The 14,792-nt window shown below is 31.8% G+C and overlaps 2 protein-coding genes across 2 annotated transcripts; both read right to left on the bottom strand.

The window, feature by feature from the left end:
* Positions 1-65: 65 nt before the first annotated feature.
* On the bottom strand, positions 66-2,890 carry LOC106101347 (zinc finger protein 737-like). The gene is made up of 2 exons (XM_013280528.1): positions 1,990-2,890; positions 66-1,480 (listed from the first exon to the last, which is right to left on the bottom strand). Exons 1-2 carry the CDS (start codon positions 2,808-2,810, stop codon positions 595-597), a joined length of 1,707 nt encoding a protein of 568 aa, XP_013135982.1. The 5' UTR covers positions 2,811-2,890; the 3' UTR covers positions 66-594.
* A 4,719-nt stretch (positions 2,891-7,609) lies between these two features.
* On the bottom strand, positions 7,610-14,219 carry LOC106101340. The gene is made up of 5 exons (XM_013280521.1): positions 14,198-14,219; positions 9,877-10,156; positions 9,005-9,151; positions 8,485-8,595; positions 7,610-8,048 (listed from the first exon to the last, which is right to left on the bottom strand). The coding sequence occupies exons 2-5, from the start codon at positions 10,154-10,156 to the stop codon at positions 7,885-7,887; spliced, it is 702 nt and encodes a 233-aa protein (XP_013135975.1). The 5' UTR covers positions 14,198-14,219; the 3' UTR covers positions 7,610-7,884.
* Positions 14,220-14,792: the final 573 nt, after the last annotated feature.

The following is a 14,792-nucleotide window of genomic DNA, read 5'->3' as shown; positions in this document are numbered from 1 at the left end:
CTGGGCTACTAACTGTAACAGTCAGGTGTGAAGAAAGTGGTCTGCATATACTTAAAGTACCCAAATAACATTACAAAAAATTAATGTAGTTTATTGAATCTTAACAAATAATCGAAGAGTAAATAAAAATATAAAACAAACAATATTTATAATAATTGAACATAGATAGAATTGATTCATAGATTCTTGATGTTTTTTTTTTAGTATAAGGCGATAATTGAGCAAGCTGCCACTGGATATCGACAAAATACCTGAGTGACCACTGCTCATATACATGCACATATTGTTTTTTTTTTATTCAAGAATTGTTGGTTTAAGTGCATTGTTTTCTGTTTCTAGCACTGTATATAAAATTCCCTAGCAATATACAATTTTAAAGCATTTTCCTATCATTTGTATAAACCATTTTAATTCTTCCAGTTGACCATTTTTGGAATTTGTACTTGGAAATGGGTCCACATTCTTAATGGTGATTGTTTGATGTTTTGCAATCAATCAGAATTTGTTATATTCTAAAGTAAATTTAAAATGGGCCATCTCTAAATCATAAACTACAATTTTTTAAATGGTATAAGCCTCTACACTATGTCTTGATTAACTTCCACTCTCTTCCTTTATTATTTTTTTCTTCCCTCTCTTCCCTGGCTTCATTATTTTGTTTTTCCATTCTTCAGTATCAGGGTCCGTGAATTGTACAATTTGCCCAGTCTGCGGGTTAATCGGGAACACACCTTCAGGTGTGATTTTTTTCTTAGATGTATCAGTGTTGTGTCGTCGTTTCATATGTTTATTGTAGTTTGACCAATTAGTGAACTCCATACCGCAAATCTGACACGCATACGGTTTAGCTCCTGTATGCTGTCGCTCATGGTTTTTAAGTATCTGTCTAAAACGGAAAGCTTTATTACAATATTCGCAAACATACGGCATTGCGTCCGTGTGAATTATTTTATGTGCATTCAGCTGATATAGAAGTCTAAAACCGCGTCCACATTCTTCACATGAGAAGGGTTTTATTCCCGAATGCATGTCAACATGTCTACGCAACATGTTTGGAAATAAGAACGATTTGTTGCAGATTTTACAGATGTGGGGGCGAATTTGATCGTGAGACATGATATGGGAAGTAAGGGTGCCTTTGTTATAGAACATTTTACCACATCTGTCACAAGTATAATTCCTTGTGCGGTTGTTCGTATGTAGTTTCATATGGTCCCTTAGACTGTTTGGATTTTTGTACACTTTTTTACACAACTCGCAAGTAAGTTCGGCCACTGTGATTGGTGTACCTCGTTTCCTGCGTGGTTTTCGTTTCGGTTTTATAGAATTGTAATCACCTAAATGCTTTTGTAGTGCCTCTTCGTTTTTTAATATCTCTCCACAAAGGTCACAAGGGACCTGTAACTTAACAAGATGCTGCGCTACATGTGTACTTAGTAAGTCTTCAGAAATATATGCATCACAATAGTGGCATCTTTTTCTGGAATAAAAATAAATCACAATATTAATTAAATTATAATGTCTATATAAATGTTTAGATGGATGGATGTTTGTTACAATCTCAAGAACAGCATAACAGATCTCAATGAAATTTATCACAGATGAAATATAGTTTGGAAGAACACATAGGCAAATTTTTTCATCTTTATTTTAAATTTCGGACAGAAGGAGTTATGAACAAAAGCTAGTTGAATAAATTAGTACTTTTGGAATAATGTTGCATAAGTCATTTAACCTTTGATCAAAGAAATATACCCTTGACTTATCAAATCTCAAGAAATACATGTATTTACTTATGTTTTAAATCATAAAAAATTTGGGAAGAACATGTTCTGCGAACCTTACGTAGGAACAAGTGCAGGTTGATGTTAATCTGATAAAAAATTGAGATGTAGACTATTCAATGTTCTTATTTACATCTTACAAGATAAACCAATTTAATCAATGTTTATTATTTATGAATATAGAAAAATCATAAATAAACATTACCTTAATCTTCTACGATGCCTGCGAACATGCTTTAAAAATGATTCAAAATCACTTTTTACATAACTTTTACAATCAAAACATACAAAAGCATTACATTTCCCATGAGTTAATTTGGAGTGAGATCTTAATGTTGGTAAATCAAGGAACTCCATGTTACAGTGTGCACAAATCCACGGATAATCTTTCCATAAAGGTACTATCCTTTTTCTTGTATCTGTCACCTCTTTAGCATATATTGTAACATTAGATTCATATGGCACATTGCATATGGTCGCCCCAAGCAGATCTTGAACATTCAGAGTATTGTCAAATTCTATATTGGACGGACTTACACTACTCTCAGGAGCCTTATCTGATTCTTCCACTTTCAATTCTTCTTTCACTTCCACAGTATAAGTAATATTGTCCAAATTTAAAACTACTTTAGCATTCTCTGGATAACTGGCCTCCTCCTTAATTAATGGTGAATTTTCCTCAACTGATTCTGGTAAGCCGTAATCGTCGAAACCCATTCTATCATCGTCGGACAAATCTGTCTTTGTACAGTCATTGGTTATGTATAAATTTAACAATACTTCCTGCGATCGTTTCACCTTTTCCAGAAAATCAATTGCTTTATTTAATGAATCGTAACACACGAAGCAAATACTCTTGGGTAATAAGTTGTTGTTATTGGAAAAATCGACATAAACTGCATTCAAGGCGGTCAATTTATGCAATATTTCTTCGTACTTTTCTCTATCTTTAATGAGATTTATCAGTTTGTTGGATGCTTTTGTTTCGGCACAGAATCTACAATGAGTTTGATCTATATCTGCCATTATACATTTACAAATACATTATTATTTTGTTTTACTAATGATAAAATACCACAGTTTCAGTAAAGTCAAGATTAATTAACTTGTCAAATTGTCAAACACAACAAACCATAAGCTTTTCTTTTTTATAGAGTTATGTTCCATTCCATTTTACGCAGTGATATTACAGAAGCCAACCCCAGTGAGATTTTCTGATACAGTAATGCTTAAATGAAAAGGTTACCTGATGATACCTCAGCAAGTTATGTTGTATTTTTTCAGTCCGATTTTTTTATTCGGGATATTTTGCGTTTGACCCCATCATCTGTAAATATTTTACAACTACACGTAATGCCCGGTTCACACTTGGCCAGTACAGATAGACAGTCAGGTCATAAATTGTATATATTTACTGGTGTCAGTTAATTGATAATCCAGTCACTCAGAGCTACGGACCAACTATACTAGCCAAGTGTGAACCGCGTTTTATTCTGCCTTTGTTCTACGAAAACGGAAGCAACAGTTAACAGCACCATGCCGCGTGCGACTGCGGTTAAAACTGTACCCTATTCTTTCGTCTTTATAAGATTTTATAATAACGTACAACTTAGATGGTAATTTAATATTACGATTAAGTAGTACTTGTCCTGATTCTAATTTTATTCCTAATCGATAAAATATTTTTTTTATAATATCAGGCCTAAATGGTCTCTCGGTCATACTTATTAAGATCAATTTCTTTTTAATTCATTGTTAAGATTAGCTTTCTAACATAAATTTTAGATTCTTAGTTCAACTGTCTCCTTAATCTATTTATTAAATACTCCTTCTAACAGTATTCTCTTATATTGTACTTACCCTTGACTGTCAGCTACAAGTAGCAGCTTTTGTTTTTTGGCGATATTCAAAGGAATCACGATTTAGGTTAGATGTACCATCGTCGATAAGAGATGTCGATCGATTAGAGCGTCAGTGGCGCAGTGGTTTAAACACTTTTGTAATTTGTAATCTTCACGTCTTGGGTTCGAAACCGCCATGTACCAATGTAATTTTCGATTATTACATAATTAAGCCGACGTTCTTATGGCGAAGGAAAACATCGTGATGCAACCTGCACATATCGGCGAAGAAATTCAAAGATATGTGTGAAGTCAACTAACCCGCACTGGGCCAGTGTGTTTGACTATGGCCTAGTCACCCCCTATTAGTGTAGGCTCCGAGCCCCTAGGTGGGGACGTGCAGTGAGCTGGCGATGGTGATGATGTACCATCGTCGCAGTTTTGTTCTGGGTACGTGTAAACATTTAAAAAGAATATATACAGTAAAAGAATTTTATTAATTTGAATGATCGAAGCAATGCGTAACACTCTTGGAATTAAGCTACATTGAAGAGTTTATCACAGGCATTAAAAGACATTTAATAACCATTTCGAAGATAAGCTATACATACATAAATGCGGACATAACATTTAAAACACAATTACAACGCAGTTTACAATTACAACATATTTACAAAGACATTGCTAAAACACGTAGAACAATTTTTAGTTACATTGAAAACTATGAAGTCTTATACAAACTGAACTATACTACGCACAAAGTGAAGTTTTAACTGTTAGTTATTTTTTTAATAAAAGAATTAGTTAATAACAGCTAGTGATGTAACGTCTCTTTTGCCTCTCGATCGATATTACGATGTTAATATTTTTGTACATTTAACAATAAGGGAAAACCGTAGAAGTAATGTTATGAAACAAATTTTTTTTTCAATAACTACGAATAACATTTTCAACATGGTTACGAACTTATCAAGATATTTTTCTATTATAGAAGCGGTATTTTGGTATGGATCCATAGACAACCACAATATACTAATTATAACTTTGGAAGACAAAGAACACGATGAACGTATACAATTTCTTTATTCGAAAAAGGTAGTAAACTAATTTTATATATGGATAGGCAATAAACAGCGGTGTTTTGTGACTAACTTTCGCCATTTTGGTGCTGATAGTTGCGGTTGGTCGCGGTGAAGAGAATTCACTAATCGTCATTAACATCAAAAGGCGCGTCGTAACGAAACAAAAGATGTTATTTCTAAACAATTACCTATCTATTTATATAAATCAATGGTAGAAAAAGGTGTAGAAATGGACCTTGGGAAATATTATCAAGAAAAACGTACAATACTCTATGACTGCCTTTGTGGTTAGTTAATATTTAGTAAAAGCAAAAGATTTCCGACATTTTCACTTTTATGACTAGGTTTTTCATTCTCTCGAAATATTTGTTTTCCTCTTAAATGTATAAGAACAATTACTTATATAGACATACTTTATTGTAGTTTAAAATAGCCTTAAATACGTATTATTTTTAACTTATTATTTTAAGTAATCTATCAATATTATTGTCTGCACAACAGATTTTTCCTTACCTAAGAATAATTATTCAATATTTAATGATAAGAATATGAAACTATGTCGTATATATTATCTATTATACATAAACAATACTTAAAATTACTATATTCAAATTTGTTTTTTACATGAGAAACATTAAAATACGGTTAAAATATTATTATCTAATTTCTTATTCTTTTATTTCACTAACAATATGATGTGCTAATATTTTATTTTATTACTTTTTTATAAGAATTACCATTAAAGAAAAGAAAGCCTCAATATACATTATTATTAATTTAATAAATGCTTATATATCTGATATTCGATGAAAAATGTATATTTAAAAAGGGAGACAAAACATACTAATCTAAATGTTTGTGCGTTTAAATTTCAAATACGTAGATAAAGCGCGCGATATGAAAACTATTTTACTATAATTTTATTCAAACATTGGGTTAAATTTTTGTCTAAATAGCATTAGAAAAGTCATTAAAATTGTTATTTCAATTAAATCTAAGAATTTGATACATATTTTTAACAATTAATAATATGTTACGTTTTTTAATCTATGTCAATTTATACTTACTCTGTATTATTTTTATATTAAATAGTTGTAGATAATATTAACACTAATAAATATATTATACTTATATTTATTGGAAGACTTTTGTGATATTGTTTGTTATGATAATTCTTGGTTGATTTCTAACACTAAAGAGGTTATTGTAACAAAATATGATTGTAACCGGCTTTAGTCTCTCACGAGCCACCCGAAACTTTGCGCAAAATTAAAAAAAGAAAAACAAAGGCAAGATTTTTATTTATATTTACCCAAACTTCCTGTTAATGTCAAGTTGCTACATGCTGACAGTCGAAAAGTATAAAAATACTACACACAGGGACTGCTAATGTAATTGTTAAACGACTAAATAAATCTCCCCATCGGTTTAAACATGACATACTATCATATTTTGTTACAGTAACCTTTGCTTATTCATTCGCGCACACACATACATTCAAATAAAAATACAACGAATAGAAAATTGAAATAAAGAAGGTTTTTAACTATTACATTTTTTTAAATATATATTTGAGAATAGAATCGTTGAATCTGAATTAATATTTGCGACATAAACTATTAAAGTCAAGGTCATGACTTTGATTGTATCAGGTTAAACCATATAAAATGCATAGAAGGGACATTATTTTAATAATTTTATTTGTCAGCAATAAAAGCAATATTAGTATAAGGTTTAATTCACTCAACGAATAACTAATACGTGAAAAATAACAGATGACAGGTTTTAAAAAAAGTTAAGTCAAAACTATCTTACACACAAACTCACTAAACACAAACAACTATCTCATTTTGACACTCTCATAATATCATTCTCTGTTCATCCATAATTGTTTTATCATTTTCACTTACACTTACACACACACGTAAATAAAACAAATAAAAAACAGTTTCATTCTCTCTCTTTCATTCCATTATTAATACGATTACACTTCTTAAATATACTTAAGTTAGTATTATTTATAATCTACGAGAAAAAACATAATTATTTTACATAATGAGAATAAACAAAAAATACAACTTTTGTAAAATTATTGAAAATTAAACTGTTAAAGATAAATAATAATAAAAAATAAAATAAAAGAGATGTCTTTAGTTTATTAACTCTGTGTAGTCAATTAACACGAAAATTATTTTATCAAGGACTTGTGATATCATAGGTTCTGATTAATTAAGTCTCCTTAAAGGCGGGAAACCGTATGTAGTCTATGGTTGGTTTTTTAAAAGATGCAAGTCCAAAGTTTGTGTTGTTAATTTTATGGATTGTTTTAGGTAAGCAACTTTTTAATTTTACTTTTTATAAAATAAAAATGAATAATATCTGTGCAAAATTAACAAAAGCTTTTGTTTTTTATTTAATTAGATGAAATTTAAGACTTAAATTTATAGACTTAATTGATCTAATTATGTCAACCTCAAAGAGTGGTCTCTATTTTACAATTTATTTACAATCAAACAAAAAAAAATAATAGTATTTTTTTAACCATAATACTGGCTACCAACACTAACTACTGTAATACGATTTTTTGAATTGAAAAATTTAGGGAGTCGAAACAAATTTTTATATCAACGGCCAATTTTAATTATCGCGATTTCCTTTTGCAATGTTTCCTTGCGCTACAAAATCTCAATAAATCAGCCGATGATTATAATTGACTGGTAGGTATGAAAGGAAAAAAATAAAAAAAAAAATAATGAAAATAATGTTTAATAAAATACTAAAGAAAAGAAATACAAACAAAAAGTACTGTCACTCTATAAAAAAGTTGGAATTTACAATTTTAAAAATACATATTATTTAAACAGTTTTAAAGGGAATGCAATTATTAACAATTCGTATTATTAATTATTAAATAAGCAAGCTGTCCGCTTTATTATATTAAACAACATTAGTTATTATTTATATACAGTATGATTTAAGACTTTGATATGTCGAATATATTTAAAAAAATAAGAAAAAAAAAACAATCTAAGAAGCTATTTAAAATATAAAAAATATACTTTTAAACCAATAATGCATTTACCCGTGTATAAAAGTGATCGTTGTTATTCTGGCGTTCCGTGGCCTATTGGTGTGATATCCCAATTGGTGTTACATGACCTATTGGTGTGATGTGGGCTATTGGAACGGGGCGCGGTCGCAGTTGCACGCGGCTCCACCCTGCCCCTGGCGGCATTGCACGTTGCACCAGGAAGACCAGCTTTCGGCGGTGTTCAGTCGACTTACCACGACGTTTTCCGGTGTTAATGAAGACTGATAGTTCTCCCGACATGCTGGACAACCTGATGAAGTTAACACTAGTATAATATGCATAAGGATTCATTTGTCACCACTAAATTTAATACAAAAATGACCTAGCGTTACAGATTGATTTATTTTACGAAAAATTAAGAAGTAAAAGGTTATGAGTAGGGATAAATGCAATAAGAATGACGATAGTTATGAGTGTGGTACACCGGTAGAGGTAGACTTAGAAAGATGGATGGATTACGTGAAAGTATAATCAAGAAGGGAGTAACTGAGGTGACGGATGATAGAGTTATTTGGAGGACGAAAACCTGGTGCGCTGACTCTACGGGAATAGGATAACTACCTACGATGAAAGGAAGCCATACGCGGTTACTTTTTACCGCCTTGTATTGCAGCACGCCTGTATACGGCTGTCAAATGTATGTTGCTAGTATGATGGTATTCTGTAAGGAAATAGTGAACACTTACCCGCCAGTACGTATCTATCTTTGATACAGAAAGTGTCGCATATTCCATTCCAGTCGACCTCCTTCCGCGCTACTCGCTCGCCTCTACTACCGCAGCTGCACAGCGGCTCGCCTACATACGACTCATTTTATTAAATCTAAATTAATTAACACCAAAAGCATTCACAATATCCTTGTTTAAACTTTGGTGCCAATTAAAAATCATGTAAAACCGTATGATCTTCATTTTTTTTAGGAATTAACAATTGTATTTAATAAAATTCATAATGTCAATTTTAATAAAATATTTCTAAACGTATATTTTGAATGGAGATAAGACGAAAAAAATGACTAACTACTTTTGGAAAAAGAAATCTGTTTTTAAAATGAAATAAATTTAAAATTAGAACCTTTAGCCAAATAAAAATTGTTTTGTTTTGAAGTGACCAGTACTGCAGAACGGCAATTTCGTAGGACCTAATATTATGAAATAGGCTAAATGTATTTAGAGAGACATATTCATAAATTAACAAGTAGCTTACCGAGATGGTTCTCACAAAGAGTGGGACAAACGTAGACCCTGGGCTCGCCGTATACGACATCGGTGCTGTTACCGTCTGACAGCGCGTTCTGTAGCCCCACTGGCATCAGCTGGGGGCAGCTGGAGCCGCATGCGGTGCCGCCCAGACCTGGACAAAGCATAAAAAGTTCAGCTACAAGATAAAAAAAGGTGTTTCCACCGCTCGTTTAAAAATGCTAAAAACATTTTGTATTAAAAAAATAATGGTTTACTGTTTTTGTTCAAGTGTTTTTTAACTAATAGTAATAAATATAATAAAACATACTATAGCTCTGTGATGTTCCGTGGAAAAATAATAATCGAATGGTCTTTTTCAAAGTCTGTTAAGCAGAGAGTACTACAAATTTGCAATGAAATAGAAAATTATTAATATTAAGATTCCTGTTCACCGCTTACGTTTTATAAGCTTTACTTTCTGGTTTTTTTACGGCCCGCCGCCGGCATCTCAACTTACTTGGAAGAAATAAATGAAATATTTTGTCTTTTAAATAAAAATATGTAGTTAAAAACTAAAAAGTTATAGCTTAACGATAATTATTTATTTTTCTTTTGTTTTAATTTAACAAATTAATAATAAAAAGCTTTTTCTGCCAGATTGTAAGTTCTCGTTTTAGGATAATGCTTTAAACGCCAAAAAAAAATCAAAAGCAAAGTTACAGTTATAAAAACACTAGAAAAAAAACTAGAAAATGTCCTTATTTAATTTTTATAGATCATACGAAAAAAGACTAAAATATAACTTACCGATCTACAGATGTTAGCGCCAAATGAACAAGAGCTGGCTAAACACGCAACATAAGACAAACAAAAAAGAAATAAAAAAAAAACTAAAACCTGCGTGACAAAGGTCCGCACAGAGATCGGTCCGGGCCGGCACTGAGGGCACCCTCTGGCCCTGTCTGAACTGCGCGAGGTATATTCTATTCAACGCCCCACCGTCATATTTCAGCTGAAGGACCACTTCCGGCCTCTGAACCTCTCTCTTTCCCTCCCCGGCAGCCTCCAGCGCCATTGGTTCCTCTGCCACCCCATCGGACACCCCGCCCTCGGGGCTGCAGAGGGCGAACGTAAAACAACACACGCCCACAAGGGTGAGAATCGTTTTTGCCTTCATCTATGAAACAAAAGCTTAGATTAAAAATAAAAGTCTTTGTTTAGTTAGATTTTATTGTTTTTCCGTTCTATGTTGCACAAAGGAAAGATTGAGCTTTGTTAACGGGAAGCAGAAAGCTTTTGTAGTTTCACTTTTCTTTTTTTTTTACTCTATTAACTAGAAATACGTGATTATTCCTATTTTAAAATCAGATATGTAATTTGACGCTAAAAGACAGTCAGTCATGAAAAGTTTTGACTCTCGTCTGAAAATCTCCTGTATACTGATTCCTGAATATAAAAAAATCAATCAAAAAAATGGGACCCAAATGGGGGAAAAAAAGGAATTAACAAAATCGGTCCACTAGCGGCGGAGTTATGCCGTAACACACATAAAAAAAACTAAAAAAAAACATACAGACGAATTGAGTACCTCCTTCTTTTGGGAAGTCGGTCAAAAATGCAAAACGATGAAAATCGATTTATTAATATAATTTTACTTAACGATTTATTGATATAACTAATCTTAAAAAATACGTATTACAAATTAGTCAAGTTAAGTAGTAATTTTTACCAATATCATACCAATTACTTTAGTCTGTATTATAGTGATTTTTTATTTTTTTTTTTCAATTTGATATAAATATAACCTAAAAACCTTACTAAATAGACATCGTTTATCGATAACTATTCATTTCTCATTTAGCTACAGTATATATAGAAAAATAATAAGTTATTTTTATAATGTATTTCTACGTGACGGAATAAATGCAATGACGACTGGAATATTTCCAGTTCGTTTTAGTTATTTCCGTTTCTTGTAGAACTCCGCATTTCCAAGACAAAGTGCAAACTGGAGCAAACAGAGCTATTGTAGCCCCGGGCTTGGAAAGAAACGAGTATGTACAATCGCTAACACAAACTTTAATATTTTTATTATTTGAATACGAGTTTATGGCATTAGTGGAAACACATAATACAAACAGCATATTTAAATATTTTATTAGTTTAAACATGCCTCTTTTTGCAGATATTAAGATAATTTATATTTGTGATTTTTTTATCACAGATTAAAAATTATTTGTGTTACTGATTGTACTCGAGTTGGGCGTTGTGCGTCACGATTCGCCCTAGATTCAAAACTTTACGCTTACGTCAAAGTTTGCCTTCTATAGTTATTACATTTAATTTAATCATACTAATATTATAAATGCGAAAGTTTAGATGGATGGATGTTTGTTAGAGTTTATAGCTTAAACGGCTTAACAGATTTTGATTAAATTTGGTATAGATGTAGAGGATGGTCAGGAAGAACACATAGGCTATTCGCTTTTGTTTTTTTTTGATTCCGCACATAAGGAGTGTTGTTGGAGTACAATATAAAAATAATAAAAATAGTAGTAACCTTAATTTGATGTCATGTTTTGACAAGATTGTCTTCTTTTACATTTACATTATATTAATTTGGAAACAGAAAAAAGAATAGACGTTCTTTGAATTGTGACTATTAAAAAAAAACATACTATGAGTAGCTATTACTGGCGACTTCACTCTGAATTAAAAACAAAACATAGTAAAGTAACCTATGTTTCATTAAGATCCTTTAAGCCGTATATCTATACATCCATCCATATTTTCGCATTTATAATATTACTAATACGTATAGACCTGTTTTCTTCTTAATCAAAATAATGATTTTAAACTATTTTAAATTAGTATCCTTACTTTCGTTATACTATACTGTAAAGAGCTAAAACGGGGATCTTACATAATACTAAACATTATATTATAATAAGATTTGATTATAAGAATAATCATAAATCTATACTAATATTATAAAGAGGACAGATTTTTTTGTTTTTGTATGTATTGAAGTAACTCAAAAACTACTGGGCCGATTTATAAAATTCTTTCATTGTTAGAAAGGTAATTTATCTGTGAGTAACATCTTACACTTACTAATATTATAAATGCGAAAGTTTAGATGGATGGATGGATGGATGGATGGATGGATGTTTGTAAGCGTTTGTAGCCGGCTGAACGGATCTCCATGAAATTTGGCACAGGTTTAGAGCATAGTCTGGAAGAACACATAGGCAACTTTTTATCCCTGGAATAGTTACGGTTCCCGTGGGATTCATTAATTTAGTTTTTTAATGTTTACTCAATCATCCTGCAACGGTTCAACATATCTTATTGAAATTTGTCACAGATATAAAACAAAGTCTGGAGTACACATGGGATAATCTTTATCCCCGAGAAATGTCCGGTTCCCGAGGGATACTTAGCTTTTTGTTATTTATATAGTTTGTATGTTTTCTAATACCACGCGTACAAAGTCGCAGGCAACAGCTCGTAGGATATAAATTTTTACTATTTCTAATGTCACGCGGACGAAGTCGCGAGCAATAGCTAGTCATAAGTAAGAAATAAGCAATTTGATTACTACATCATATCGATATCGTACTCAAAAACAAAGTTCACATTTACAGGAGTTGCTATAGCTTTTCCATGTTGAGAGAAGGCTCTATTGGTTTGAAAGAGACGTCGCTATATGAAAGAAAAGGAAAGGGACATCCCGAGTATTGATCGGTCGCGTTTATATACTCTTGTTATGTACAAACTTGTATGTGCCTCCACAGATCCTGCGAGCGTTATGTATTTGGGGATGATTGAATTTGTTCTGATTTGATTTGAAATATGTAAAGCCTCTCTTAGTCTAGATCTCTAGTATATCTTACTATTGTAAATGCAAAAGTTTAGACGGACGTTTATTAGAGTTTGTAGCCTAAGGATCTCGATTAAATTTGGCGTAAATGTAGAGCATAGTCAGGAAGAACACATAGGGTACTTCTGCTTTTTTATTCCAAATGGATGGAGTCGCGAGCGAAAGTTATATTATAAATACGAAAGTTTAGATGGATGTTTGTTAGAGCTTGTAGTCTAAACTGCTGAACGGATCTCGATAAAATTTAGCACAGATATAGAGGATAGTCGTAACACATAGACTACTTTTGTTTTTTTTTAAATTCCACGCTTAAATATCAGTTAAGTAATCCAAAATTGGATCTAGAATTCTGGTAAAATAAATAAACTAAACGTTATAGGTACATATATAGGTTGTAAAAGTGAAAAAAATTCGCATCAATTGTTTTTCTTAAGAGAAGAAACAAACGAGCTATAGGAATTCTGACGTCATCATCGACGTCAGCAATACCATAAGACAGGGATGGCGAACCACTGTCACGTCTAAATGGCACACGACAATATTAGCCCATCGATGATCATAAAAAAATTAAAAGTAGGAAGTGAGTGATGTGAGTGTGATTATGGAATTGAAATAATCAGTTAAACTTATTTGATAGCACGTCTAAGACCACATAAAATATTTCTTCAAAATGGCACTTTATGCTCAAAGGTTCGCTACCCCTGACATAAGAACTGAAGATGCGTTGTCTTAGAAATGATTCGCCAGGTTCCTTTTTAACTGTTTACTTCTGTGAGCATTTGATATCTATTTCCATTGTCAAAATACTTGTATTGAAACATGCTCTCATTTCATTCACAATCTATTTGCAATTCAGATACAATTATGTTTTAATGTAAGGTTTTCTTCAGTAGAATTCAAACGTGTTATTATTTGTGACACTAAAATGTACTCTAAAGTTAACCTAAGAGAGTCTATACTTCGATTTAAAAGTTAAAGGACTGAAGTTACACATACTAAAATATCACGAATCTAATCTTTTTAGAAGTCCTGTTCCAAGGTTTCAAAGTTACGCAATTCATTACCAGAGCGTCTTAACTAGTGTCTTCATATATCAATGTATTATGCTCCTCCATTACTGTATTTTAACTATAATAAAAAATAATTAGTAGCCACTGTTTTCAGACTATGTTCTATATGCGTAGAGACGTTCTGGAGTTATTTAGTAAGGAACATCCATCTTTAAATACCATTTTCTTTCGAACTATGTCGATCATTAGGGCAACTTACAAACATCTATACATCAAATTTCGTGTTTATAATATTAGTAAAAAGATTATTTAATCCAGTACTTACGTCTATAGACTGCGCTTCGGCCGCGCACTCACCTCACTGGCAATAAACTATACATTGATAAAACACCATTACATATAGAGTATTGTATACCAGAGAGTTTATTTTTATAGAGTAAAGATACTAAAATATACTATGATAAGTAAAACTTGCAACAACATAATTCGCGATTCAAGTTATGTCTTAAAAATGAATTTGTAATGAACAGATTTCAGAAAAACAAAAAAATGCACTGTTCCTTTTCTCCATCTCCATCGAATTTTTTTCCTCTTCCTATCCCTTATGGTTATAACAAAGAGTGGAAAAAATACTAGAAAGTGCTACGTGTCGTAAGTAGGGCTTTTTATTAAGAAAAGAATCATTCAAAAATATGGTGTGATTTCTGACATCCTTCGCCACGAAATAGTGTGTGTTTACAAGAACTTTGTGGCATTAAATTCTCTGCCGTCTGTTCTACCACACTTTAAAAGTAGCTTCAAAAATTTATTAATAGAATTCATTTAATGTTTTTCTTACTCTGTGCAAGTAAATCGTGCACTCGAGATAGCGCACAACACGAGCTTTCCACAAGCTTTTACCTGATAACGTTTATCAAATG

The sequence above is a fragment of the Papilio polytes genome, unplaced genomic scaffold (genome assembly GCF_000836215.1).
Source record: "Papilio polytes unplaced genomic scaffold, Ppol_1.0 DF823991.1, whole genome shotgun sequence".
NCBI lineage: Eukaryota > Metazoa > Arthropoda > Insecta > Lepidoptera > Papilionidae > Papilio > Papilio polytes.
The sequence above is the reverse complement of the archived record's forward strand: the minus strand, read 5'-3'. Positions and strand labels throughout refer to the sequence as shown.

Excerpts from the sequence above, each read along its gene's own strand:
- LOC106101347 (XM_013280528.1), bottom strand. The coding sequence starts at position 2,810 with ATGGCAGATATAGATCAAACTCATTGTAGATTCTGTGCCGAAACAAAA. Across the intron at positions 1,481-1,989 it reads AGGCATCGTAGAAGATTAAG|AAAAAGATGCCACTATTGTG; the intron begins GTAATGTTTATT and ends TTTTTATTCCAG.
- LOC106101340 (XM_013280521.1), bottom strand. The coding sequence starts at position 10,156 with ATGAAGGCAAAAACGATTCTCACCCTTGTGGGCGTGTGTTGTTTTACG. Across the intron at positions 9,152-9,876 it reads TGCGGACCTTTGTCACGCAG|GTCTGGGCGGCACCGCATGC; the intron begins GTTTTAGTTTTT and ends TGCTTTGTCCAG. Across the intron at positions 8,049-8,484 it reads AGATAGATACGTACTGGCGG|GTTGTCCAGCATGTCGGGAG; the intron begins GTAAGTGTTCAC and ends TAACTTCATCAG.